General features: G+C 38.8%; 1 protein-coding gene and 1 pseudogene across 2 annotated transcripts in view; one reads left to right on the forward strand and one right to left on the reverse strand.

The window, feature by feature from the left end:
• Window positions 1-26,050, forward strand: part of TLK1 (tousled like kinase 1) — a 163,805-nt gene that overhangs the window by 23,693 nt on the left and 114,062 nt on the right. Inside the window, exon 2 of the mRNA XM_033231161.1 lies at window positions 13,151-13,269. Coding sequence (XP_033087052.1) covers window positions 13,151-13,269 — 119 coding nt within the window. The remainder of the gene's footprint in view (window positions 1-13,150; window positions 13,270-26,050) is intronic.
• On the reverse strand, window positions 1,599-3,311 carry LOC117094871 (annotated as a pseudogene). Its single transcript, XR_004441712.1, has one exon. The product of XR_004441712.1 is annotated as a phosphoglycerate mutase 1-like (transcript).

Below are 26,050 nucleotides of genomic sequence, written 5' to 3' on the forward strand. Positions count from 1 at the left end.
ACACACACATACACACATACCCATACTCTTCCTCTGGACCCTTCTTTTGGGACAGAGATGCTTAACTGAGTGGATGTAAACTGTAACAAAAGGCAGTATAACTTAACCTTTCAGTGTCTCAATTTCTCTGTTTTTAAAATTAGGACTATATGTTAATGTAGGAAGCAGTCTAGTATAAAATACATCTATATGTGAGTATGTGTATATACATTTGTATGTATGTGTGTATATATATGCACACACACACGTATGTGTATATACAGTGTGAGAGAGATTGATTATAAAAATAGCAGATTGCTACAAGTTTGAGGCTAGAGGAAGAGGAACTTGGTTAGTTGTGTTACTGCTATATTAGCATAAAGAAATTAGGCATGGAAGTATATGTCATCCTATTGTACTTACTGGGAACTTCTAACCCCAGGAAGAAAGCTGGAAGGGGGCTTATTACATTATGTATGCTAATATTTATTGAGCACTTATATTTTAGCAAACATATATGTTCACATTTATTGAATGCTTTCTAAGTGACAGATTTAATTCAAAACCATATAAACTTATTTTACTTTAACAACTCTATAAGGAATGTACTTTTTAATCTCCATTTTCTATATAAAGAAGCTAAAATAGAGCTTAAAGAACTTGACCAAACTTTACACAGCTTATCGACCTATGTACGTTTTTGATGAAAGAAAAATTAGTTATCAGAGATTATTTTTTATTAGTAAGAGTAAAATTGAAATTTAAATTGTTTTCATTTTTTAAGGTCATGGCAGTAGAGAGAAGCAGAAATCCTATGCTTTACCTCTGATGTAAGCCGTATCTTCTTATGTAAATTATTTGGTCTCAGAGTATTTGAATTATTTGCTGTAAGGGTTGCAACAAAAGTGTTTAAAAAGACCAAGTATATTAAAAATATTAGGTGAAGCATTACTCTGACTTGGAATGATTCTAGATGAGACCTGTCTTCTCTACCACAGGCTTATATAATTGAACATGTAGACCTAGATTCAGGGACCTGGCTTTCTATACTTACTGTTGTCAGACATTTGGGTGAAATCTTGGGGAAGTGTATGTGTTTATATGTGTATGTGCAATACATATGTATCTATATATGTAGATAGATGGATAGGTAATGTGACTCAGAAACAAATAGTTTAGTGAATAAAGTACAAAACAGACCCATGTTTATAGGAATGTGATAACCAGAGAGATATTTTAAATCAGTGGGAAAAGGTTGAATTAGTGAGAAATTGAGACATTTTCCTTTGGAAAAAATTCTAGATGTATTATATATCTGTATATAATTCTAAATGGATTAATGTTCTAAATGTTAATATCTCAAATCATTAGAAAAAATGTAGGAAATGTGTTTATTGAATTTATGTGACAGAGGGGTTAGAAAAAGAAATTGGGCTGGTTTTGTGATAGCTCATTTAACTAACATGTTCATTTAAATGCCAAAAAATTAGAGTATTTGGTTTTAAAGTAGGTAATCAAACTGTGGAATAAACAATGGAATGTAGTATAGCCAACAAAAATTATAGCTAAGTTCTTTAAATATGTGATACAAAATATTGTCAATGAAAATAGGTATGTTCTTTTTTTTTTTTTTATTGTACATCACTCCTTTATTATACTGATCTGGAAAAAGGATTTAGTACAGTTATGCTCAGGTGAACACTGGACCCATGTGGCAGAGCCAAGCAACTAGAACATGATTCGGAAATCAGTGAAAGACACTTGGAGAGGACCAAGGGGCGTTTCACTGCCATGAAACAAGGCAGGAAGGGATTCTAACACACACAGCAGGAAGCACTCCTGCCCCTCAGAGGTCAAGGAACTGATCCCATACTGGTATGAGGAATGGCTTATTTTCTGATGACCACATGTGGGACTATTTCAACCGCCACAAGAAACCCCAGAAGGGTTACTGTTTTGTATTATTTATATATACTATACTTTTTTAATAGAAGTAAATGTAACACATAACTAAATTCAGGATTGATCGCAAACTTCTAGAGCCAGGTCCTCTAGGGTCAGGGAGGAAACAGCCGTCACATCACCATGCAGGTTACGTTCATCCTCCACTGGAATGACTAGAGCTCCCAGGCAGTGGCCTGACTGCAGAAGAGCAGAGGACTGGCTCCTGGGGACAAACAGGCTCTGTTGCTTCTCCTCATTGGTCATGGCTTAGCATGGTTCCTCCCCACAAGTCCTTAGTAAACAAAGAACTCGCAAAAACCCAAGTTACTACCTTTAAACTCTGTTGGATAAGGGGAGCTTTTCCACAGCTTGGACTGAGAACCTATGCTCTAGAAGTGCTATTCTGACTAGATTGTACGAAGGGAGTGGGTGCAGAAGACAAAATGGCTAAAATGAAAATGGGAGCGACTGGTCCCCATCTGCAGCTATAACTCAAGATGTCTACAGATGTGGTCAGTGTGACGTGTGCAGGTGGGAGGGGCAGAGGGACAAGACGGGCAGGGAGGGTGCTCCTGGGGACAGTATCCTCCTGGCTGGCCTTCACTTCTTGGCCTTGCCCTGGGCGGCCACAGCTTCCATGGCTTTGCGCACCGTCTCTTCATCCCCCAGGAACTGCATGGGCTTGATAGGCTTCAAGTTCTTGTCCAATTCATAGACAATGGGAATACCAGTCGGCAAGTTCAGCTCCATGATAGCCTCTTCAGAGAGACCCTCCAGATGCTTGACAATGCCCCGGAGGCTGTTGCCATGGTCTGCAATCAGTACACGTTTCCCCTCCTTGATCTGGGGAACTATTTCTTCATTCCAGAAGGGCAGAGCTCTGGCAATAGTGTCCTTCAGACTCTCACAGGAGGGTAGCTGATCTTCTGTGAGGTCTGCATATCTGCAATCCTTACTGATGTTGCTGTAGAAAGGGTGGTCGGGCTCCATCGGAGGTGGTGGGACATCATAGGAGCGCCTCCAGATCTTCACCTGGGCCTCACCATGCTTTGCAGCAATTTCTGCTTTATTGAGACCGGTTAGACCCCCATAGTGCCGCTCATTGAGGCGCCAAGTCCTCACCACTGGCAGCCACATCTGATCAGTGTCATCTAGCACAGTCCAGAGGGTCCGGATTGCTGTCTTCTGTACTGAGGTGAAGCAGATGTCAAACTCATAGCCAGCATCTCGCAGCGCCTGCCCGATGCGCTTCGCCTCCTCGTGGCCCGCTGGGCTCAGGTCAGCGTCCTACCAGCCGCTGAAGCGGTTCTCCAGGTTCCATGCGCTCTCGCCGTGCGGGATCAGCACCAGTTTGTAGGCGGCCATGGCGGCGGGCTGAGGATGCGGCACCGACTCTGTTCTATTTGTTAACCATGTTAAAATGGATGTTTCAAGACAAGATTCAGAAGTAATTCCAGTGTTATACAATATAGACTTCTTGAATTCTTTTTCTTTTTCTTTTTTTTTTTTTTTTTGAGATGGAGTCTCACTCTGTTGCCCAGGCTGGAGTGCAGTAACAAGATCTCAACTCGGCCGGGCACGGTGTCTCAAGCCTGTAATCCCAGCACTTTGGGAGGCCGAGACGGGCGGATCACAAGGTCAGGAGATCGAGACCATCCTGGCTAACACGGTGAAACCCCGTCTCTACTAAAAATACAAAAACTAGCCGGGCGAGATGGCAGGCGCCTGTAGTCCCAGCTACTCGGGAGGCTGAGGCAGGAGAATGGCGTAAACCCGGGAGGCGGAGCTTGCAGTGAGCTGAGATCTGGCCACTGCACTCCAGTCCCGGCGACAGAACGAGACTCCGCCTCAAAAAAAAAAAAAAGAACTCACTGCAACCTCCACCCTCCGGGTTCAAGTGATTCTCATGCCTTAGCCTCCCGAGTAGCTGGGATCACAGGTGCGCACCACCATGCCCGGCTAATTTTTGTATTTTTTAGTAGAATTGGGATTTCACCATGTTCACCAGGCTGGTCTTGATCTCCTGACCTCAGGTGATCCGCTCACCTCAGCCTTCCAAAGTGCTGGGATTACAGGTGTGAGCCACTGTGCCCAGCCCAGACTTTTGAATTCTTTTGCTTCCTATACTTTCGAGTGCATTAAAAAAACTAATGAAAAGGAATTATTTAAGTGGAATATTTTATCTTAGAGAAATAATTTCTTTATCATAGTGTTTATTTTTAATAAAAGAACCTCTGCCTTATCTAGTATAATATGGAAAGTATTAATAGAAGAAAAGCTTTAACTATTCTATATAAATCAGCTTATCAGGTATAATATGAAAAGTAGCAGTTAAAATCTGGAATGAATTAAAATACTTTTAGACTTCAGGAAGTTTTAAATTTAAAACTAAGGTGATGCATGGCTCAGCAGCAATTAAATCTACTATTAGAAGGCTCGTAGTGAAAAAACTCTTTTTTACCTTTTTGGTAACCAGTATTAACCTTTTAAAAACCTGCGTTCTAGGCATTTGATTTTGTTATGACTGTCGTCAAGCAAGATGAAGACTTAAGGCAACTAAAAAATTATATAATGAAAAAATGATTCCTTGTCATAAATACAGGTGATATAACTATCATATAAAGTGATGTTGACTAACCAGAACTAGTAATATGTTCTAATATATCACCCTTGAATCCTTGGGAGCACATACTTCTACAGTAACCAACATTTATTGAGTTTATAGGTGTGTGTGTGAAAGACACAGGGAGAGAGGGAAAACATGTTTATTAAAATGAAACATGACAAACTAATGGGTCAGGTTGTGTTCTTTGTGTTCCCTAAAATTTTTCTTCATTATATTGAATGTGGTTGATCTCTAATTTGGGTAGTGACATCCCTTGTTATATGTTTTATGTGATGTTTTGGATTTACATTTGTAAATTTTGGGAAACAGTTTAGTAAGAAGAGTAGCATAATTAAAAGACAGGTGGTTGTGCTTTGAAATGGGATAGTCTTTAAGAATGGTATGATCTTTATAGTGGCTTTTGTAATTTCTTCTTTTTCAAAAGTATAAACGTTTACTGTAATAAAGAATTTGATAGATTATAGTGAAATTAGTTTTTTTCCCAGAAAATTTCTCTCTTGAGGACAGAATTTTTGGTTAAGGGTCAAAAATGACAGTTTGAGTCCATAAAAAATTGAAATCTTTGAAATGTGCTTTCTAGAACAGAAGTAAACAAACAAACTACCTATTTTTACATGACTAAAAACATCAAAAAAAAAAAAATTCTTTCAGGTGATGGGTGCACCAGCATCTCAGAAATCACCACTAAAGAACTTATTCATGTAACCAGTCACTACTTGTTCCCCCAAAACCTACTGAAATAAAAAATAAGTAATTCTTTGTGACATGTGAAATTTGAATTTCATTGTCTATTCATTTAAATAAAGTCTTATTGGAACACAGCTGGTTTTGCTTTATAATGGCAGAGCTGAGGAGTTTTGACAGAAACTGTATATGGCATTCTCATTACTTCAAGCTGCTGTTTGGTGTACCACAAATTTCAGTGCTGCCATTATCACTTGACAGTGTTTTGAGTGCCACGTCTGTGACCAGATTGGAATTTTTTATTTTATTTATTTATTACCACTGTGTATCCATCTTGTCAAAACAAGGAAAGAAAAGAAAATTATAGACTTTGAGTGGCATGCTTTTAAGGCACATTGGAATGTGGGTTATTTTGTTACTGAATTTAATAGCAAAACATTGCTCTTATTATGAAGTGACACTAGAGCTGCAATAGAAGAATACAATATACCTTAATCGTATACTACACTATGTCCAACTCTCAGGAAAGCAATAGAAAAATTACAAAACTTAAAAATGGAATATCTCATCACAGCATAATTTCTTCATAAAAATGAAAATGAGGCTACCTCCAAAAGAAGTTTCCAAGTGGCTTGTTTGCCAAGCAAGGAAAGCCATTTACTGATGTTGAGTTAATTAAATTGTATTTTATTGAAGTAGTCAAAAAAATTACATCCATAGAAAATAAACTTATTTTAGGCTGTTAGCTTTTTGGCAAGAACCATTGATTTAAGAGTTGAGGACATTTGAAGCAACATCACTAGTCAATTAAAAAACAAGACAAATGATTTGGAGTGGTTTTTCTTGGCTCTTGATGAGCCGGCAGATGTTATTGATACAATTCAGTTGTTCTTTATTCAAGGAGTCAGTGCCAAGTTTGAAGTGGCAGAAAAGTTGGCCTCTGAATAGTCTGTGCAGAACAACTACAGGCAAGAATATTTTCAAAGCTGAGAAGACACTAAGTACAATCTGAAGTGGAATCTGCTAGGATGTGCTACAACCGATGGTGATAAAATACATACGGAGCAGAGAAAGGCTTAGTTGGACTAGTTTACAAAGCTTGTAAAACTGAGGAGTTCATAGTTTATGGTTATTCATTGTTATTCAATGGCAGATACTTTGCAGAAAATATTTCCATCTATCCATGTGTGTTACTGAATCAGTATTGTCAACTGTGAAGTGAGTTTGCTCTTTTGGACTTAACTAGCATCAGCTGCACGAATTTTTGTTAGAGGACGAATATCCTGACTGGCTTAGAAGTGGTAAAGTATTTTTTTCGCAATTGTTTGAGCTAAAGGGTGAGATTTAAATTTTTTTGAGCAAAGGGAACTGCCCTCAACTGCTGTTAAATACTAATTAACTTTGGAAATTAGCTTTTTCTGAAGATTGGGTAATGTTTTTAAAATGAATTTAACCTAAGATTTCAAGGCAAAATAGTGCTTATATGTGAAAGACTGTGGTAAAGTCATTTCAGTGGCAACTGATATTCAAATCCCAAGTAATTTCAGGCTGCTTTATATACTTCTCAAGCCGTCAAATAAGTTAGATCGTCATTCCCACATGAATATGAGTGGACGCATTTTCTAGTCTCAAACTATAGTTCCCACAGCATTTTTCAGAAGTTGACACAAATGCACAAAAAGTTCCATATTTCAAAAATTTGTTTAATTTTGCAGTGGAGAAACTTTCTACCTAACCTTCAGTTGGAAGTAATCAGCACTGTGATGACATACTGAAAAGCAAATATCAGATGAAGAACCAATAGATAACTGCCTTCCCAGTAATGAATATGCTCAATTAAAGTCATGATTGTGGGTTAATATCAATATTTGGCAATATCTGTTTCTGTTAAAAGACATTTTCAAAGACAAATACATACAATCTCATTACAGATCAATTTTTTTTTTTTTTTTTTAAGAAAAAGTGCGTTCATTCTGCACCCAGGCTGGAGTACAGTGGCACAATCATGACTCACTGCAAGCCTGTAACTCCCAAGCCCAAGTGCTTCTCCTACCTCAGCCTTCTGAGTAGCTGGGACCATAGGTGCATACCAGCACACCTTAGGTTTTATTTTTTTTTATGTTTGTATAGACAGGGTCTCCCTATGTTTTGCCCAGGCTGGTCTTGAACTCTTGGGCTCAAACAATCCACCTGTCTTGGTCTCCCAAAGTGTTGTGATTACAGACGTGAGCCACTGCGTTTAGCCTATAGATCAATATTAACAGATGAGTCCAGGCGTCGTGGCTCATGCCTGTAATCCCAGCACTTTAGAAGGCACAGGTGGGCTGATCACTTGAGATTAGGAGTTCAAAAACAGCCTGGCCAACATGGTGAAACCCCGTTTCTACTAAGAAAAAAAAAAAAAACGAAAATTAGCCAGGTGTAGTGGCATGTGTCTGTAATCCCAGCAACTTGGGAGGCTGAGGTGGGAGAATCTCTTCAGCCCGGGAGGCGGAAGTTGCAGTGAGCCTAGATCGTGCCACTGCACTCCAGGCTGGGCAACAGAGCAAGACTCCGTCTCAAAACAAAATTTAACAGATGAGTATTTGTAATAGATTTTGATGATAGGAAACTCCAATTAAGTGAGGTTATTTGTTGAGGTGCTGTCTTCTCAAAAAGAATTTCCTTCTTTTCATTAGCAGACTTTTATTTTAAAAAAAAAGTTGTGTGTGTGTGTGTGTGTATTTATTTATTTATTTTGTCATACATGGTCTTCTCTTGTCACCCAGGCTGCAGTGAAGTTGTGTGATCTCGGCTCACTGAAACCTCTACCTCCTAGGTTCAAGTGATTCTTGTGCCTCAACCTCCTAAGTAAATAGGATTACAGGCACCCACCACCACGCCCGGCTAATTTTTGTATTTTTAGTAGAGATGGGTTTTTACCATGTTGGCCAGGCTGATCTTGAACTCCTGACCTCAAGTGATCCGCCCTCAGCCTCCCAACGTGCTGGGATTATAGATGTGAGCCACTGCACCTGGCCTATATTATACTCATTATTGTATCTTGAATTTTGTCAATAAAAAGTTTGTAGAAATTGTTTCTGTATCCAGCCTGGGTGACAAGAGTGTCTCAAAAAAAAAAAAAAAATTGTTTCTGTCTTGTTATGTAAGTATCTATATGATTTTGCCTATTGGCCTGCAAAGACTACAATATTTGTGACTGGGCCCTTTGCAGAAAAAGTTACAGATCCGTGTTCTACAGAAGTACTTCTGAAACATGAATGTATATAGTAATTACTGGGGATCTTGTTAAGATGCAGATTCTGGTTTGGTTGGTTTCTGGAGGAACCCATGATTTTGCATGTCTTAATAAGCATCTTGATGATACAGTTGCTGCTGGCTCATGCACTGTAGGTTGAGTAGCAAGGCTCTACTGTTTAGGATTAGCATTTGCTGAGCATCTATTATGTGCCAGGAATTACACTGGAGCTCTTGCGTATATTGCCTCTTTAAAATATCTTATTAGGGCCAGGCACGGTAGCTCATGCCTGTAATCCCAGCACTTTGGGAGGCTGAGGTGGGCAGATCACGAGGTCAAGAGATCGAGACCATTCTGGCCAACATGGTGCATCCTGGCCAACATGGTGAAACCCCATCTTTACTGAAAATACAAAAATCAGCTGGGCATGGTGGTGCACACCTGTAGTCCCAGTCACTCAGGAGGCTGAGGCAGGAGAATCGCTTGAACCCAGGGGGCAGAGGTTGCAGTGAGCCGAGATCGCACCACTACACTCCAGCCTGGCGACAGAGTGAGACTCCGTCTAAAAAGGAAAAACAACAACAACAACAACAAAAAACTAATTAGAAGATGTTAAGAATTAAGGAAAGATTGTGCTTTTAAGAGTTTTTGGTTAGAAACGCATTGATGCTTGGGTGCATAATTTCCTGTAAGACCTCATGGAAGAGGGTTGAGGTCCTAGAGGAAGCTATACATCTGAGAAAAACAATAGGAAACAAAATATATTATTATTTACTGATCCAGGTCAGAGCAGGGCCCGATGCCCTCATATTCCATGGTAAATTTCAGTGTGCCATCAACTAGTTATCAAGTCAAAGAGTAGGCATAGTATATAGCACATACATACTTTATAAATATTTTCTTCCAATCTGTTGTTTGCCTTTTCATTTTGTAACTATGTTCTTTTGAACTAGCACCATTTTAACTTTTTGATGAAGTCCAATTTATTGAATTAAGAACTTGTAATTATTATTTGAGACAGGTTCTTGCTGTGTCACCCAGCCTGGAGTGCAGTGGTGCAATCTTGGCTCACTGCAGCCTCGACCTCCTTGGCTCAAGCAATCCTCCCACCTCAGCTCCTTAGTGGCAACTACAGATGCGCACTGCCACACCCAGCTAATTTTTGTAGAGACGGGGTTTTGCCATGTTGCTCAGGCTGATCTTGAACTCCTGGACCAAGTGATTCTCTTGCCTTGGCCTCCCAAAGTGCTGGGATTATAGGCTGGGTGCTACCATACCCAGCCTGTAATTATTATTTTTTAATTGTGGCAAAATATAAAATTTACCGTGTTAACTGTTTTAAAATGTAAAGTTCAGTGGTATTAGGTACGTTCACATTGTTGTGAGACCATCACCACTCTTCATCTGTAGAAATTTTCCATCTTCCCCAGCTGAAACTCTGTACCCATTAAATACTAACTTCCCATTCCACCACACCCACCAGCCCATGGCAACCACCTTTTGTGACTGACTTATTTTACTTAGCATAGTGTCTTCAGAGTTCTCCGTGTTGTAGCATGCCCCCACATTTTCTTCATTTTTCCGGCTGAATAATATTCCATTGTATGTAGATACCACATTTTGTTTATCCATTCATCTGTTGAGAGCCATTTGGATTGCTTCCACCTTTAGGCTAATGTGAATAATGCTGCTGTAAACATGTGTGTACAAATACCTGTTTTAGCCATTGCTTTTGCTTGTATTGGTTATATACTCAGAAGTGAAATTGCCGGATCATATGGTAATTCAGTGTTTCATTTTTTGAGGAACCGCTATACTGTTTTGCACAGTGGCCGCACCATTTTAAGTTCTCAGCAGCAATGCACAAGGATTCCAATTTCTCCACATCCTAACTAGCACTTGTATATTTGGGTTTCAGTTTTTGATAACAGCCATCCTAATGGGTATGAAGTGGTATCTCACTGTGATTTTGATTTGCATTTCCCTCATGATTAATGTTGAACATCTTTTCATCTCCTTATTCGTCATTTGCACACCTTCTTTGGAAAAATTTCTATTCCAGTCTTTTGTCCATTTTTTGGTTTGGTTTTTTGTTTTGAGTTGTAGAAGTTCTTTATATATTCTGAAATCAATCCTTTGTCAGATATGTAATTTTCAGATTTCCATTCTGTGGGTTGCCATCTCACTCTGTTGATTATGCCTTTTAGGTGCAAAAGTTTTTAATTTTGATGAAGTCCAACTTACCCATTTTTCTTCCTTCCTTCCTTCCTTCCTTCCTTCCTTCCTTCCTTCCGTCCTTCCCTCCTTCCCTCCTTCCTTCCTTCCTTCCTTCCTTCCTTCCTTCCTTCCCTCTTTCCCTCCTTCCCTCCTTCCCTCCCTCCCTCCCTCCCTCCTTCCTTCCCTCCCTCCCTCCCTCCTTCCTTCTGTGCAGTGGTGTGACCTTGGTTCACTGCAGCCTTTGCCTCCCGGGTTCAAGTGGTTCTTGCCTCAGCCTCCTGAATAACTGAGATTACAGGCACACACCACCATGCTCGGCTAATTTTTTTGTATTTTTTAGTAGAGACGGGGTTTCACCATGTTAGCCAGGATGGTCTCGATCTCCTGACCTCGTGATCCGCCCGTCTCGGCCTCCCAAAGTGCTGGGATTACAGGCTTGAGCCACCGCACCCGGCCGGATTGATAGTTTTTTATAAAGCAAAACTTCAGTAGATTGTAAGTTTCAGTGCCAAGCTTAAGACTTGACAAAGGCCGGGCGCGGTGGCTCAAGCCTGTAATCCCAGCACTTTGGGAGGCCGAGACGGGCGGATCACGAGGTCAGGAGATCGAGACCATCCTGGCTAGCATGGTGAAACCCCGTCTCTACTAAAAATACAAAAAACTAGCCGGGTGAGGTGGCGGGCGCCTGTAGTCCCAGCTACTCGGGAGGCTGAGGCAGGAGAATGGCGTGAACCCGGGAGGCGGAGCTTGCAGTGAGCCGAGATTGCGCCACTGCACTCCAGCCTGGGCGACAGAGCGAGACTCCGCCTCAAAAAAAAAAAAAAAAAAAAAAAAAGACTTGGCAGACCTGCTATATAATAGGTGTTTGATTTGAGAATCATGTTTGAAGCCAAAGGAGGTCTGAAAAGAAAACAGAAGGCCATGGGGAATATTTGCAGTTAAGAGAGAACAAGAAGGTGGTGGGGGGAACAGGTGTAGCTGAATTATGAAAACTAGAACTGTTTATGTTTTTACTTTGGTTTTTCCTCTCAATAAAGGAATAATGTACAGTTTCTGATGTAATAGCAAGAAGGGAAAAAATGGAAGCATTGATAATACTAAGGATGATATGGTTATAAACCAGTTTAAGGGAAGAATTAAATGATAGCACAATGAAATTGAAGCTATGGTAGACTTCTAAAAAGACATAAGTGAGGGGAGAAGGAGACAAGGAGTGAGCAGATGCCAGAGAGGTAAGGTACTTGTGAATACAAGATTTCTTGGATGTCAAGAAGGAATGAGGTCAAAAGCAAGTGTTAAGTTAAAGGCTTTAGCTTTTTAGAGGGATTTACCTCTTTTTTTGAGCTAAAGGAAGTAGACAGGGGAAGGTGTATTTTCAGGTACAGGGATCCAAATAAGCATGAAAGAGTGGCCACCATTCATCTAGTCCTTTGTCCAGGTGAGGATAAAAAGTAAGAAAGGCAATTTCAAAAGATAAGATCTATAGGAGTAGTTGTTAACCTTTAGGAGAAGAATGTCAGGATGTGTGGAAGGGGGCTCGTATAGTTCAAAAATGCTCCCCAAGTCATTCCGGATTCTGGCAATATCCTTACCTGCTCTCTTTGAGAGCCATTCATTTATGTCACTTCTAGGGTTTTTGTCAGAATTAGCAGACTTAGATAAAGTAATTTTTAAGAATTTGTTTGAACTTCATCTAGAATTTGGAGTGCTTTAGTCTGCGTAATAACAGTAACATCAGGGTGTTAAAATTTTCCCCTTAATTTTCAAGGTGGTTGTTTAATAATAAGTGTTACTTCAGTCATCTGTATGTATGATAAACGTGTCTGTGTTTCATTTACCTGATGGAAACCTAAAACTATCAACCATACAAAAAATCTTAAGGATTGTGACAATAATAAAACAGTTTTTTATAGTTTAAAATGTAGTTATATAAGATATACATAAAATAATTAAGTGATAATGTCACATAGTTACAATTCTGGGTATGCTTAGAATAGGGAGGTTACATTAGAAGAGTAGTATTTTTTCAACTATGGACCCATGGTCCATTATTGGTTTATGAAATCAATTTAATTGCTATTTACTACTGTCACCCCACCCTTTTTTAAATGGACTGGAATAGACTAGAAAATAGTTGTTGTACAAGACACTTACTACTGCATTGCAGTAAGATTAGGTATTCTGTGAAACTTTTAAATATATGAATGTTTGTAACTGTGTATGAGTTAGATGGAAAATACATTTCTTTCTGTGAGTTGCAGCCAAAAGTGTTGGAAATCCATTGTAGGATGTTTTGATAAGTTGATGTGTACATTTAAAAATAGTCTGTCAATTTCATCTGCTTGTAGCATTCCTAAATTTTTAACATCTTAACTAATCATACATATATATATTTGTGTGTGTAAGTATAAAGTATACACACATATATATATATGTACATATGTATATTTTTTTCTTAATAGGTGCAATGGATGAGCTTCATAGTCTGGATCCAAGAAGGCAAGAGTTATTGGAAGCTAGATTTACTGGAGTTGCAAGTGGGAGCACTGGGAGTACGGGCAGTTGCAGTGTTGGAGCTAAAGTGAGCAAAATTTTCATCTTTATTTGACAGTCTTTCTTTGTATTAAATAGTCTAAAATAGTATGTAAAGGATTCCTACATATGTGCTTAACAGCAAATGTGACTTTTATAATGTATAGAATAAGATCAGTGTTCATAAACCTGTTTTGAATATAGTATACCATATTTCAGGGGCATTAGGCATTATAATACAGCATAATATGTTTCAGGGATAAAAAGGAGTTCGGTAGATTGTACTGCCGGTCTCCCACTGTGTACTTTCTTACCCTGCCTGCCCTTATTATCCATGGTCCTATCTGTACATCTAATCCACTGTTTCTAATTGCTGCATAAAACTTTAATAGCGTATATCTTTTAGGTCAGGAGTCCTCAACCCTGGGCCGAGGACCAGTACTAGTCCTGTTAGGAACCTGGCCGCACAGCAGGAGGTGAGCGACAGGAGAATGAGCAGTACTGCCTGAGCTCCACCTCCTGTTAGATTTGGCGGTGTTAGGTTCTCATGGGAGCATGAACTCTATTGTGAATTGCGCACATACGAGGGATCCAGGTTGTGCACTCCTTATGAGAATCTAATGCCTGATCTGAGGTGGAATAGTTTCATCTCTAAACCATTCCCCACCCCACCCCCACCCCCCCATTTTTCATGGAAAAATTGTCTTCCATGAAACTGATCCTGGGTGCCAAAAAGGTTCGGTATCTTTGTGTTCAGCCTTTCAGTAATAGACCCAGATTGTCTACCTCAAACTGTGATGAGTTTTCATGTACTTGGGCTCTTATGGACCTTTGTTACCATTTATTTAGGATGTATTCCCAAGAGCACAATTGCTAGGTCATAGGGTATGTATAGACTAAAACTGGATAAATACAAGGATGCTGTTCAGAACAGTTGTACTAATCTGCATTTTCGGTGGAGTGCATGAGTATTTCTGTATTTCCATATCTCAGAAACACTTGACACCATCCACATTCCTCATCATTTAGGTATAAAATATCTTTTTGTTTTACTTGTACCATCAATTATTTTGAGAATTTTTTCTTCTTCTTCTTTTCTTTTCTTTTTTTTTGAGGGAGTCTCACTCTGTCGCCCAGGCTGGAGTGCAGTGGCACAATGTTGTCTCACTGCAATCTCCACCTCCCAGGTTCAAGTGATTCTCCTGCCTCAGCCTCCCAAGTAGCTGGGATTACAGGTGCCCACCACCACGCCTAGCTAATTTTTAGTAGAGACGGGGTTTCACCATGCTGGCCAGGCTGGTCTTGAACTCCTGACCTCAGGTGATCCCCACCCACCTCGGCCTCCCAAAGTGCTGGGCTTACAGGTGTGAGCCACCATGCTCGGCCTATTTTGAGTATGTCTTTGTATGCTTGTTAACTTGTTGGGAGTCTTAGAAGTTATTTTAATTCTTTGTCTGTTTTTATATTAGTATTACTTTCTTTTTTGAACTGATTTCCCCATGTTCCATGTATATTCTACATGTTGATTTCTTGTTGACTTCATGCATCATAAGTAACTTCTCCCACTTTGTCATATGTCTCTTACTTTGTTCATGGTCTCTGTTGAACTGGAGTTGTGTGAATTCATAGCATATTGAACTTTCTAAATTTGTTATCATCAGTCTCACCAATTTTTTGCCTTACGGTTTGTACCTCAGAAGTTTTGACTAACCCTTGGTATTTAACAAAAATAAGCATCACCATTAACCATTTGGGTCAAATGGACCTTTTTGTATTTTTATATTTATAAGTTATTTTACTACTAATTTATAGACACAGGAATAAAAAGTATTATGAAAAACAACTTTATTAGATATTTTAATAAGAATTACATTGCACACCTCTTTGTATCAAGTAAATTTTGGCTCACAAACATAAAAGATGAAAGAATACTGTGATACGTCCTTTGAGCATAATGAGGTGGTCTAGAATATGGTTGCAGAATATTATATGATGCAGTCCTTACTGTGTTTTCTCTTTTTCCTTATAAATATATTGTTCAATTCATTGATTCTTGAATTTGAGAAAATTTGTCTAGGTTTATGTTATCTGATTATCTGAGATTTTACAAATAGTATCACCACCATCAGCTTCAGAGTCTAGACATGCTACTGTTGGTGTTTATTTTCTGATTCATCTAATAATTGTAAGATGTATTCCTCTGTCATTTTCTTCTCTTAGCCATCGTGGATGGAAAATGAAAATTTTTGAATTTTTAGGTGGAGTCAGTGAAAGCCAAGATTAGACTACAAAGATGGTATTCTAGTCTTTCAAAAATATTCTTAAAAGATGAAGCAAGGTGAAAAATGATGCAGTACTTGAAAGATAATGGAAGGCAAGAAGAAAACTGAAAGATGATTTATTTTACTATTGTACCATCCTTGTAGGTTATTAAATCTGTATTTTTCTGTTGTTTCCATAACAAATGAAGTAAACTTAGGTGTTTAAAACAACACAAATTTATTATAGTTTTGTAGGTTAGAAGTCTGTTACTAGTTTTATGGGCTAAAATCAAGGTGTTTATAGGGCTGTAATCCTTTTTGGAGGCTCAAGGGGAGGATCAGTTTCCTTGCCTTTTTTAGTTTCTTCTTTTTTTTTTTTTTCCCTCTCTGAGACAGGGTCTGGCTCTGCCACTCAGCCCGGAGTGCAGTGGGGTGATCTCGGCTCACTGCACCTTCTGCCTCCTGGGGTCAGGTGATCCTCCCACCTTAGCCTCCCCAGTAGCTGGCACTACAGGTGTGTGCCACCATGCCCAGCTAATTTTTGTATTTTTAGTAGTGAAGAGGTTTCACCTTGTTGCCCAGGCTGGTCTTGAACACCTGGGCTCAGGTGATTTGCCCACCTCGGCCTCCCAAAGTGTTGGAATACAGGTGTGAGCCACAGCACCTGGCCACCTTTTTTGTTTTCTAGAGGCTGCTGTATTCTTTGGCTTGGCTGTTCCTCCAGTTTCAAAGCCAGCAACAGCCCATCTCCTTGACCATTCTTCCAAAGTCACATCTCTGACAATAGTCTGGAATGGTTGGGTCTCTACTTTTATGTACTCATGTGATTAGAGTAGACCAACCCAAATAATCTGGGATAATCTTCCCCAACTCAAAAGCCTTACCCTTAGTCACTTCTGCAGAGTCCTTTTTTTGCCATGTTAAGGTAATATAGTCACAGGCTCTGGGATTTAGGGTGTGTGTATCATTGGGGAAATTATTCTGCCTACCATACACCATCATTCTTCATTTTTTTCTTTGATTTTTTATTTTGTTTTTTAGTATAGTTGGGAATAATTGATGAAAATAATAAGTAATGATGAAGTAATTCCTAGAATGTGATAAATTCAAAATATAGGAAAAACAAGATCTGTGAGATTCCATAATATATTTTAGATTTATGAAAGGGTCCATTTGACATCTGATACTTGCAAGATAGAATGAGTTTTATTCTATTAACAATAAATATAATTTTTGTTTTTTTGATGATCCCTAAGAAGAATAAAAGTCCTCAAATATCAGTCTTTACAAATACTTAGAATGGTTCAAAAAAGAAATTCAAAAACTAGAATTTGATCTCATAGACCTTGATGGTATTCTAATTGTTAAATACTGCTTCTCCATCCCTGGGCCATAAAGATATTCTACAGTTTCTGTTACTAATTTTATAGGTTTACTGCCATACTTGCTCTGTAATCCATCTAGGGTCCACCTTTTATATAGTTTTGGTAGTGATCCAGTTTTATTTTTCTCCATCCAGTGAACAAGTTTTCTCCACAGTGCTTCTTAAATCATCTTTTTTTTAAAGTGATTTGTGATGCCATCTTTATCATACATATGACTTACATAATTAACACATATGATTTACATATATATGATAAGTATATGTGGGCCGGGTGTGGTGGCTCATACCTATAATCCCAGCACTTTGGGAAGCCGAGGCCGATGGATCACTCGAGATCAGGAGTTCAAGACTAGCCTGGTGAACATGGTGAAACCCCATCTCTACTAAAAAATACAAAAAATTAGCTGTGCATAGTGGCAGGTGCCTGTAATTCCAGCTACTCGGGAGGCTGAGGCAAGAGAATTGCTTGAACCCAGGAGATGGAGGTTGCAGTGAGCTGAGATTGCGCCATTGCACTCCATCCTGGGTGACAAGAATGAGACTCCATCTCAAAAAAAAAAAAAAAAAAAAGAAAGAAAGTATATGTGGTTGCCATGTATATATAGGCTATAGGTTTGTCTCTGAAATGTCTCTGATGTCCCAGTGGTCTGTGTTCTTGTGCTCCAATATCACATTAAAAATACTATCATATTTTGGTATGTCTTTTTTATATAGTAAAGTAAAATCTCTTGTTTACTCATTTTCTAGGGTTGACTTTGTTCTTTATGGATCTTTAGTCCTTCATAAAATTTAAGCATCTCTATATTCTTGATAGCATTTGCGAATTCTTCTATTGTAGCTTTTTGTGTCTTTTTCCTTAAAATATTCGAATGTAATTCTAATTTTGAATGCATTCAATTTGTACCTTACTTTAGGGACTACTAGCATCTTTGTAAGATTAGGTTATCCTATTTAAGTACATGAAATGTCTTCCTATTTATTCAGTTCTCCCCATAGACTTCTTAGGAATTTTTGGCTATTAGATCCTTTAAAGTTTGTTGTTAATCTGTTTTTAATTATATTTTCTAGTTGATTATTGCTGACTTAGGATGCTTTTAATTTTTATAGTTTGATCTTGTATCTGGCAGTTTTGCTGTTGTTCTCTTTTATTGATTGTAATGGTTTGTTGGTTCTGTAGATTTAAGAGAAATAATTATCTTCCAAAAATGATAGTTTAATCTCTTATACCTTAAATATGTATTTTTTCCTTATCTTGGTCATGACCTTGAATGCTGTGTCTTGTTCTTGCCTTGAAAGAGGAATTGTCTGAAGTTTCTTCATTAAGCGTAATGCTTGCTCTAGGTTTCAAGTATATAACTATGCCCAAATTAAAGAAGAGCTTTTTTATTCCTGGTTAGTTAAGGAGATTTTGTTTGTTTTAAAAATTATAAATAGTTTTGAACTTAGGAAAGTCTTTTTTCAGTGTTGATTAAAAGACTCAGGTTTTTCTCCTTTGGATTATTAATATGATAATCGAATAGATTCTTAAAATGTTGAACTTTGTTTTCATTTCTGGGATAAACCATACTTGATATGATGTACTATTTAAAAAACACTTATCAGGCCAGGCCTGGTGGCTCACACCTGTAATCCCAGCACTTTGGGAGGCCGAGGTGGGCAGATCAGGAGGTCAGGAGTTTGAGACCAACCTGGCCAATATGGTGAAACTCTGTCTCTGCTAAAAATACAAGAATTAGCTGGGCATGGTGGTGTTCATCTGGAGTCCCAGCTACTCGGAAGGCTGAGGCAGGAGAATTGCTTGAACCCGGCAGGCGGAGGTTGCGGTGAGCCAAGATCGTGCCACTGCACTCCAGCCTGGGCCACAGAGCGAGACTGTCTCAAAATAAACCAAAACCAACCAACCAACCAACCAAAGAAAACCCCACCATTTATTGGATTTAATACATGATTATTATTTATGATTTTTACATATATGCTTTAAGAGAAATGAATGTGCCAACTGGAAGAATGTAGTTCAGTGAGTTTTGACAAATGTATACCCTTATGTGATCTACATTCCTCTGAAGATACAGAACATTTTCATTACCCTACCATATCTGGTTTATAATTCACTATCACATGAGCCTCACAAAATGAACTGGGCCTCTTTCATTGTATTTAGTTTTTTCAGCATCCTGTATATGATAGGAAATGTTCATGAGAATATGAGTAGACACTTGTAAAACTGTCTTGGCCTGGAGTTTGTTTAGAATGGAGACCTTTTTTTTTTTTGAATACAGGGGCTCACTTTGTCACCCAGGCTGGAGTGCAGGGGTGTGATCTTGGCTCACTGCAACCTATGCCTCCCAGGCTCAAGCAGTCCCTCCATTTTAGCCTCCCAAGTAGCTGGAACTACAGACGCTTGCACCACGACACTCGGCTAGTTTTTTGTTGTTGCTGGATTTTTTTTTGTAGAGACCAGGTTTTATCATGTACCCAGACTGATCTCTAACTCTTGACTGAAGCGATCCACCTGTCTTGGCCTCCCAACGTGCTGGGATTACAGGTGTGAGCCACTGTGCTCAGCTAGGGAGATCTTTTACTGTCATTTTAATTTTTTTTTTTTTTTTGAGACGGAGTCTCGCTCTGTCGCCCAGATTGGAGTGCAGTGGCACGATCTGGGCTCACTGCAACCTCCACCTCCCAGGTTCACGCCATTCCCCTGCCTCAGCCTCCCGAGTAGCTGGGACTGCAGGCGCCCGCCACCACGCCCGCCTAATTTTTTTTTGTATTTTTAGTAGAGACGGGGTTTCACCGTGTTAGCCAGGATGGTCTTGATCTCCTGGCCTCGTGATCCGCCCGCCTCGGCCTTCCAAAGTGCTGGGATTACAGGCGTGAGCCACCGCGCCCGGCCTAATTTCTTTAATATTTAGTTCATTAATTCATTTCATGTAAGCTTTTAAACTTATTAGTATATATTTATAATACTTTTAACAACTTCCTTTGTTACTTTCTTTCTTCATATTCTCCTTTTCTGTTCATTCTTGCCAGAACTTTGTTTAATGAATATTTCAAATAAACAAATTTTTGTTTTAATGTTTTTCACTTTTTTTCTTCTCCCTTTTCCCCAATGATTTCTGCCTTCATAATTTACTTGTTATTTTGGATTTGCTTCTGTGGCTCTTCTTCCAGCTATTGAATTGAATGTTTAGTTTATTTACTTGTATATAGACATAATTAACATACAGTAAAATGCGTAGCTCTTATGTGTTTGGTTATGGAACTTTCTCCCCACAGTTTTTATTAAGGTATAATTATCAATTAGTAAAATTACCCTTTTTTTACTTGTATAGTTCTGTTTTAAGATTTGACAAATGTATATAATTGTGTAACCACCATCACAATTAAGATATTAAGTAGTTTATTTCACCAAAATATTTTCCCATACCCCTTTGTAGTCAACTCCTCTAGGTTGCCTCTGGCAACCACTGATCTGTTTTCTGTTCTTTTAGTTTAGGTTTTTAAGAAATGTTATATAAATGAGTACATATTGCAATATGTACCTTTTTGAGTATGGCTTCTTTTAACTTAGCATAATGCATTCATTTGAGATTGATCCATGTTGTTGGATGTTGGACCCTTTTGAATGCTAAATAGTATTCTGCTGTATGAAGATAACAACTTCTTTTTAGTCCATTTTCTGTTTGTTTATTTTTTGAGACAGAGTCTTGCTCTGTCGCCCAACTGGAGTGCAGTGGCACAATCTTGGCTCACTGCAACTTCCACTTCCTGGGTTCAAGCGATTCTTGTGCCTCAGCCTCCCGAGTAGCTGGGATTACAGGCGTGTGCCCCCATGCCCAGCTGATTTTTGTATTTTTAGTAGAGAAGGGGTTCACCCTGTTGGTCAGGCTGGTCTCAACTCCTGACCTCAAGTAATCTGCCTGTCTTGGCTTCCCAAAGTGCTGGCATTACAGGCATGAACCATCGCGCCTGGCTTTTTTAGTCCATTTTCTAGATGAGGAACATTTGTGTTGTTTCCAGTGTTTTGATAATTAGGAATAAAGGTATTGTAACCATTTGCGTATTCAACCTCCTGAGCTCAAGTAATCCTCCCAACTCAGCCTCCCAAAAAGCTGGGACCACAGGTGCGCACCACCACGCCTGGCTAATGTTTTGAAGAGATAGGGTTTCATCATGTTGCCCTTAGATATGGAAATTGTTTAGTGTAAATAATACAAAAAACAAAATATAAAACACTTTCATCCCTCCAGAGTGTTTTCTTCTGCCCCTTTCCAGTCAGTTCCCTCTTGTCAAACCCTTTCCCCAGCTCTTATCTAATTTCTGTCACTACATTGCCTGTACTTGGATTCCATATACAGTAAATGAAAGTAGGTAGTATATTCTTTTGTGTCTTGCATCCTTTATTTAACATAGTATTTTTGAGATTTATCCACGTTGTTGCTGTTTTAGTAGTTAATTCTTTTTGTTGATGAATAGAATTCCATTGTGTGAATATACCACAGTTATGCATTTAGTAGAGTGGTATTTGGATGTTTTCATTTTGCCTGTTATAAGTAAGATTACAATAAACATTTTGGTACAAATGTTTTGGTAACATGTTTTCATTTCTCTTGGGAAGATACTTAGCTGGATAGATATATATTTAACTTGATAAGAAACTGCCAGGTTTCCAAAGTGTTTGTACCTGTATAAAAACTTTGTTCTGCATCCTCCCTGACATTTTGTTGTGATTATTTTTCATTTTAGTGTAGTGAGTGTGAAGTAATATCAGCTCGTTTATTTTAACTTTTCTTGTTTTTTGATTAATGCTATCCCTCTAAGAACTGCTGTTGTAACTGTTCCATAAGTTTTGATGGGTACTATTTTAATTAATGTTCAGATCTATATATTTCATAATTACTTTTGTTTCCTTTTTAACACGGGTTATTAATATAGGATATTTTGAGCTATCTTTTTGTTCTGGATTTTCAATCTGTTGCATTACAGTTGGAAAGTAGTTTGTATGACATCAGTCCCTGAATGTGCCTCATTTTAGAAACATTTCATATCTGATAGCTCTTAATTGTATTTGTTCAGATCTTAGACATCTCCTTGTATTGTGAACTTGGTGTATCTTTTTCTGAGGGAGGTGTGTTAAAATATTTAACTGATGATTCATGTATTTCTACTTGCCATTCATTTGTTTTTGCTTGATACATTTTGAGGTAGTATTTTTACATGTGTATCTCTTGTTCTTTTTATGACTGTACACTACTTACTGTTAACTTTAGCTTTCTTTTGGATTATATTTGTTTTAGATACATGGTTTTCTATTTTATTTTTGCTCTCTTTAAATGTGTTTCTTGGGGCTGGGAGTAGTGGCTCATGCCTGTAGTCCCAGCACTTTGGGAGGCCGAGGCAGGTGGATCACTTGAGCCCAGGAGTTCAAGACCAGCCTGGGCAACGTGATGAAACCCTATCTCTTCAAAACATTAGCCAGGCGTGGTGGTGCGCATCTGTGGTCCCAGCTTCTTGGGAGGCTGAGTTGGGAGGATTACTTGAGCTCAGGAGGTTGAGACTGCAGTGAGCTGAGATCATGCTACTTCACTCCAGCTTGGACGACAGAGTGAGACCCTGTCTCATTAAAAAATAAATAAATACATGTATTTCTTGTAGACATCATATGTTTTTTGATACAATAGGAGCATTCAACTCTCTTAAATGGTGAGTTTTGTTTATTACATTTTTGTAATTATTGTTATTTTCTGACTCAGTTCTGCTATCTGTTGCCTAATGTCTTCTTGTACTTTATGCATTTTCCATTGGACAAATGTGAATTTTTTTTTGATGTTTAAAGTTACATATTCTGTTTGCAGTGTTATGACAGTATACTCAGTGTAGTATATAGTATATGAGTGTAGCATGTCATTATAACACCAAAAACGCTCTTTCAAACTGCATTCCTGTGGGTTTTTTCCCTTTAAGTTTCGCTTAATTTGTGTTCATGTACATCTTTACCATCTTTCTCTGGTATTGCTGTGGTCTCCTGGCTGCTGTGTGTGTGTTTTTTTTTTTTCCTTCTTTGAGAGAGGGGTCTCACTCTGTCACCCAGGCTGGAGTGTGGTGACACAATCTTGGCTCACTGCAGCCTCTGCCTCCCAGGCTCAAGTGATCCTCATGTCTAAGCCTCCTGAGTAGCTTGGACAATAGGCAAGTGCCACCATACCTGGCTAAGTTTTTTGTATTTTTTTTAGAGATGAGTCTCACTGTGTTGCCCAGGCTGGCATTTAACTCCTGGGCTCAAGAAGTCTGCCCACCTTGGCCTCCCAGAATGCTGGGATTACAGGCATGAGCCTCTGTGCCTGACCAGCTCCTTTTTAAAATTCAGTTGTTATAACTCATTATTGTCTTTGAAATTCAGATTGTCTCAAATTTGTCCAGTGGAAACTCCTTCACATGGTCACTTTAGAGATCTTTTATCATTCTTTGGTTTTCAGACACAAGACATTTCTGGCTTACCTCATCCATTTCTGCATTGAATGTGAGCAGACATTCTCCAAGGATTCCTGGTTCATTTTAGTGAATAATGGTACTTAGGAACCAACATCTAGGTGCTAGTTATGGTTGTTGTTATAATACATAATAGTCTCTTAGAAGAATGCCAGCTGATGTAGAATCAGAACACTCATAATTTGGCCTCCCAAATGTAATTATTAAGGCAAGGATCATCAATGGATGCTAATACCATTTAGTAAAATGTTTTCAAGAGCAGTATACTTACAAAGTCCTAATGTTTTACCCCATAGATTAGTTACTACAAAAGAGAAATGTGTTTAAAATGGACACCAGGCCGGGCGCGGTGGCTCAAGCCTGTAATCCCAGCACTTTGGGAGGCCGAGACGGGCGGATCACGAGGTCAGGAGATCGAGACCATCCTGGCTAATACGGTGAAACCCCGTCTCTACTTAAAAATACAAAAAACCAGCCGGGCGACAAGGCGGGCGCCTGTAGTCCCAGCTACTCGGGAGGCTGAGGCAGGAGAATGGCGTAAACCCGGGAGGCGGAGCTTGCAGTGAGCTGAGATCCGGCCACTGCACTCCAGCCTGGGTGGCAGAGCAAGACTCCGTCTCAAAAAAAAAATAATAAATAAAATAAAATAAAATAAAATAAAATGGACACCATTTCTCACCACCATAATAATCAAGATCAGACTTTTCATTGGCATATTATCTCAGAGAATCTGACATTGTATGTGCCTCCTAAGGTGGTGCAGTAGGAGTTACACAAGTCACCTCTGTTTTTAATGCTGGAAATATTTGATTTGAATTTAATCATGAGGCAACACTCCTGGGACACTGCTAGACAGCTGGCCTGGACTCATCAAAGTATTCAGTGCCTTAAAGAGCAAAGAGAGGTAAATGGAATTGTTGTAGATTGGATGAGGCTAAAGAGACATAGCAATCAGATGTAGTGTGTGAATCTGAATCCTGATTTGCTCCCAGACTGGGGGAAAACAGTTATAAAGGACATTTTTGTGACAATTGGGGAAATTCAAATATAGGTGTATGTTGGATGAAGATACTGAATTAATGTTGGTTTTACTCTTTTGTCTTTTGGGTAGGTTGTAATTTTAAAAATTGATTTAAGAACAAATATAGGTGAAGCTACAGAATGTATGACAGTTGTGACCAATGACTCCTGTAATGTTTAGAGTGATGATGATAATGTGCTTGTGAGATGCAGTATTATTAGGCAAATTTTAATAATAGTAGCATCAAGAGTTTGTAATTTGGAAGTAAAAACTAGAATCTAAGGATCAAATTGCTGGTAGCGACGGTGCTCTAGGAGAGAGGGGCAGAAAGGTAAATACCTTATCTAGGAGTATTGATTTATCCATAGAGAAAAATAGAGCAGTATATTTGCCAAAAGCAAGAAAGTGAGCACAAGCAACAGATACTGTACATAGAAGCTTCGTTTTTTGTTTTTCTGCTTTTATTGTTTTTAATTGATAGAGTAATTGTACATATTTATGGAGTACAGTGTGGTATTACATGTATAGACAATGTATAATGATCAGATCAGGGGTAACAAGCATATCTGTCAACACTTCAAACATTTACCATTTCTTTGTGATGGGAACATTCAAAATCTGCTCTTCCAGCTATTTGAAGATATACAATAAATTGTTGTTAATTATAGTCTTCCTATAGTGCTATAGAACACTAGGACTTACTCTTGCTATCCAGCTGTACTTTTATATTCATTAATCAACTGTTGGCTATCCGCTCCCGCCTACTCTTCCCTACCTCTATTCTGTTCTCTACTTATAAGATCAGTCTTTTTGGTTTCTGCATATGAGTGAGAACATGCAGTATTTATCTTTCTGTGCCTGGCTAATTTCACTTAACAATGTCCTCCAAGCTCATCAATGTTGCTGTGAATGAGAGAAGTTTTTTTAATGGTGAGACAGTATTCCATTGTGTATGTATACCAGATTTTCTTTATCCATTTGTCTGTTGATGGACACTTAGATTGATTCCATACTTCAGCTATTATGAATCATGTTACAGTAAACATGGGAATGCAGATATCTCTTCAGCATACTGATTTCCTTTCCTTTGGGTATACCCAGTAGTAGGATTGCTGGATCTGGTGGTTCTATCTTGTTTTTAAGGAACCTCCATATTTTTTTCCTTAATGGCTATACTGATTCGCACTTCCATCAACAGTGTAGGAGGGTTTCCCTTTCTCTGCATCCTTGCTAGTATTTGTTATTTTTTGTCGTCTTTTTTCTTTTTTGAGACAGAGTCTCGCTCTGTTGTCAGGCTGGAGTGCACAGTCTCGGGGCTCACTGCGACCTCCGCCTCCTGGTTTCAAGTGATTCTCCTGCCTCAGCCTCCTGAGTAGCTGGGATTACAGGTGCACGCCACCACGCCCAGCTAATTTTTGTATTTTTGGTAGAGATGGCATTTCACCATGTTGGCCAGGCTGGTCTCAAACTCCTAACCTCAAGTGATCTGCCTGCCTCGGCCTCCCAAAGCACTGGGATTACAGGCATGAGCCACTGTGCATGGCCAAGCATTTTTTAATATACCTGTTAAAATTTGTATGGTTTTTGTATGGTTCTTCTTTCAAGAAATGTCTTTGCCCATTTTTAGATTGGATTATTTATTGTTTTGCTGTTGAGTTGTTTGAGTTGCCTGTAA

The sequence above is a fragment of the Trachypithecus francoisi genome, unplaced genomic scaffold, assembly GCF_009764315.1.
Source record: "Trachypithecus francoisi isolate TF-2019V2 unplaced genomic scaffold, Tfra_2.0 Lachesis_group13, whole genome shotgun sequence".
NCBI classification, from domain to species: Eukaryota; Metazoa; Chordata; class Mammalia; order Primates; family Cercopithecidae; genus Trachypithecus; species Trachypithecus francoisi.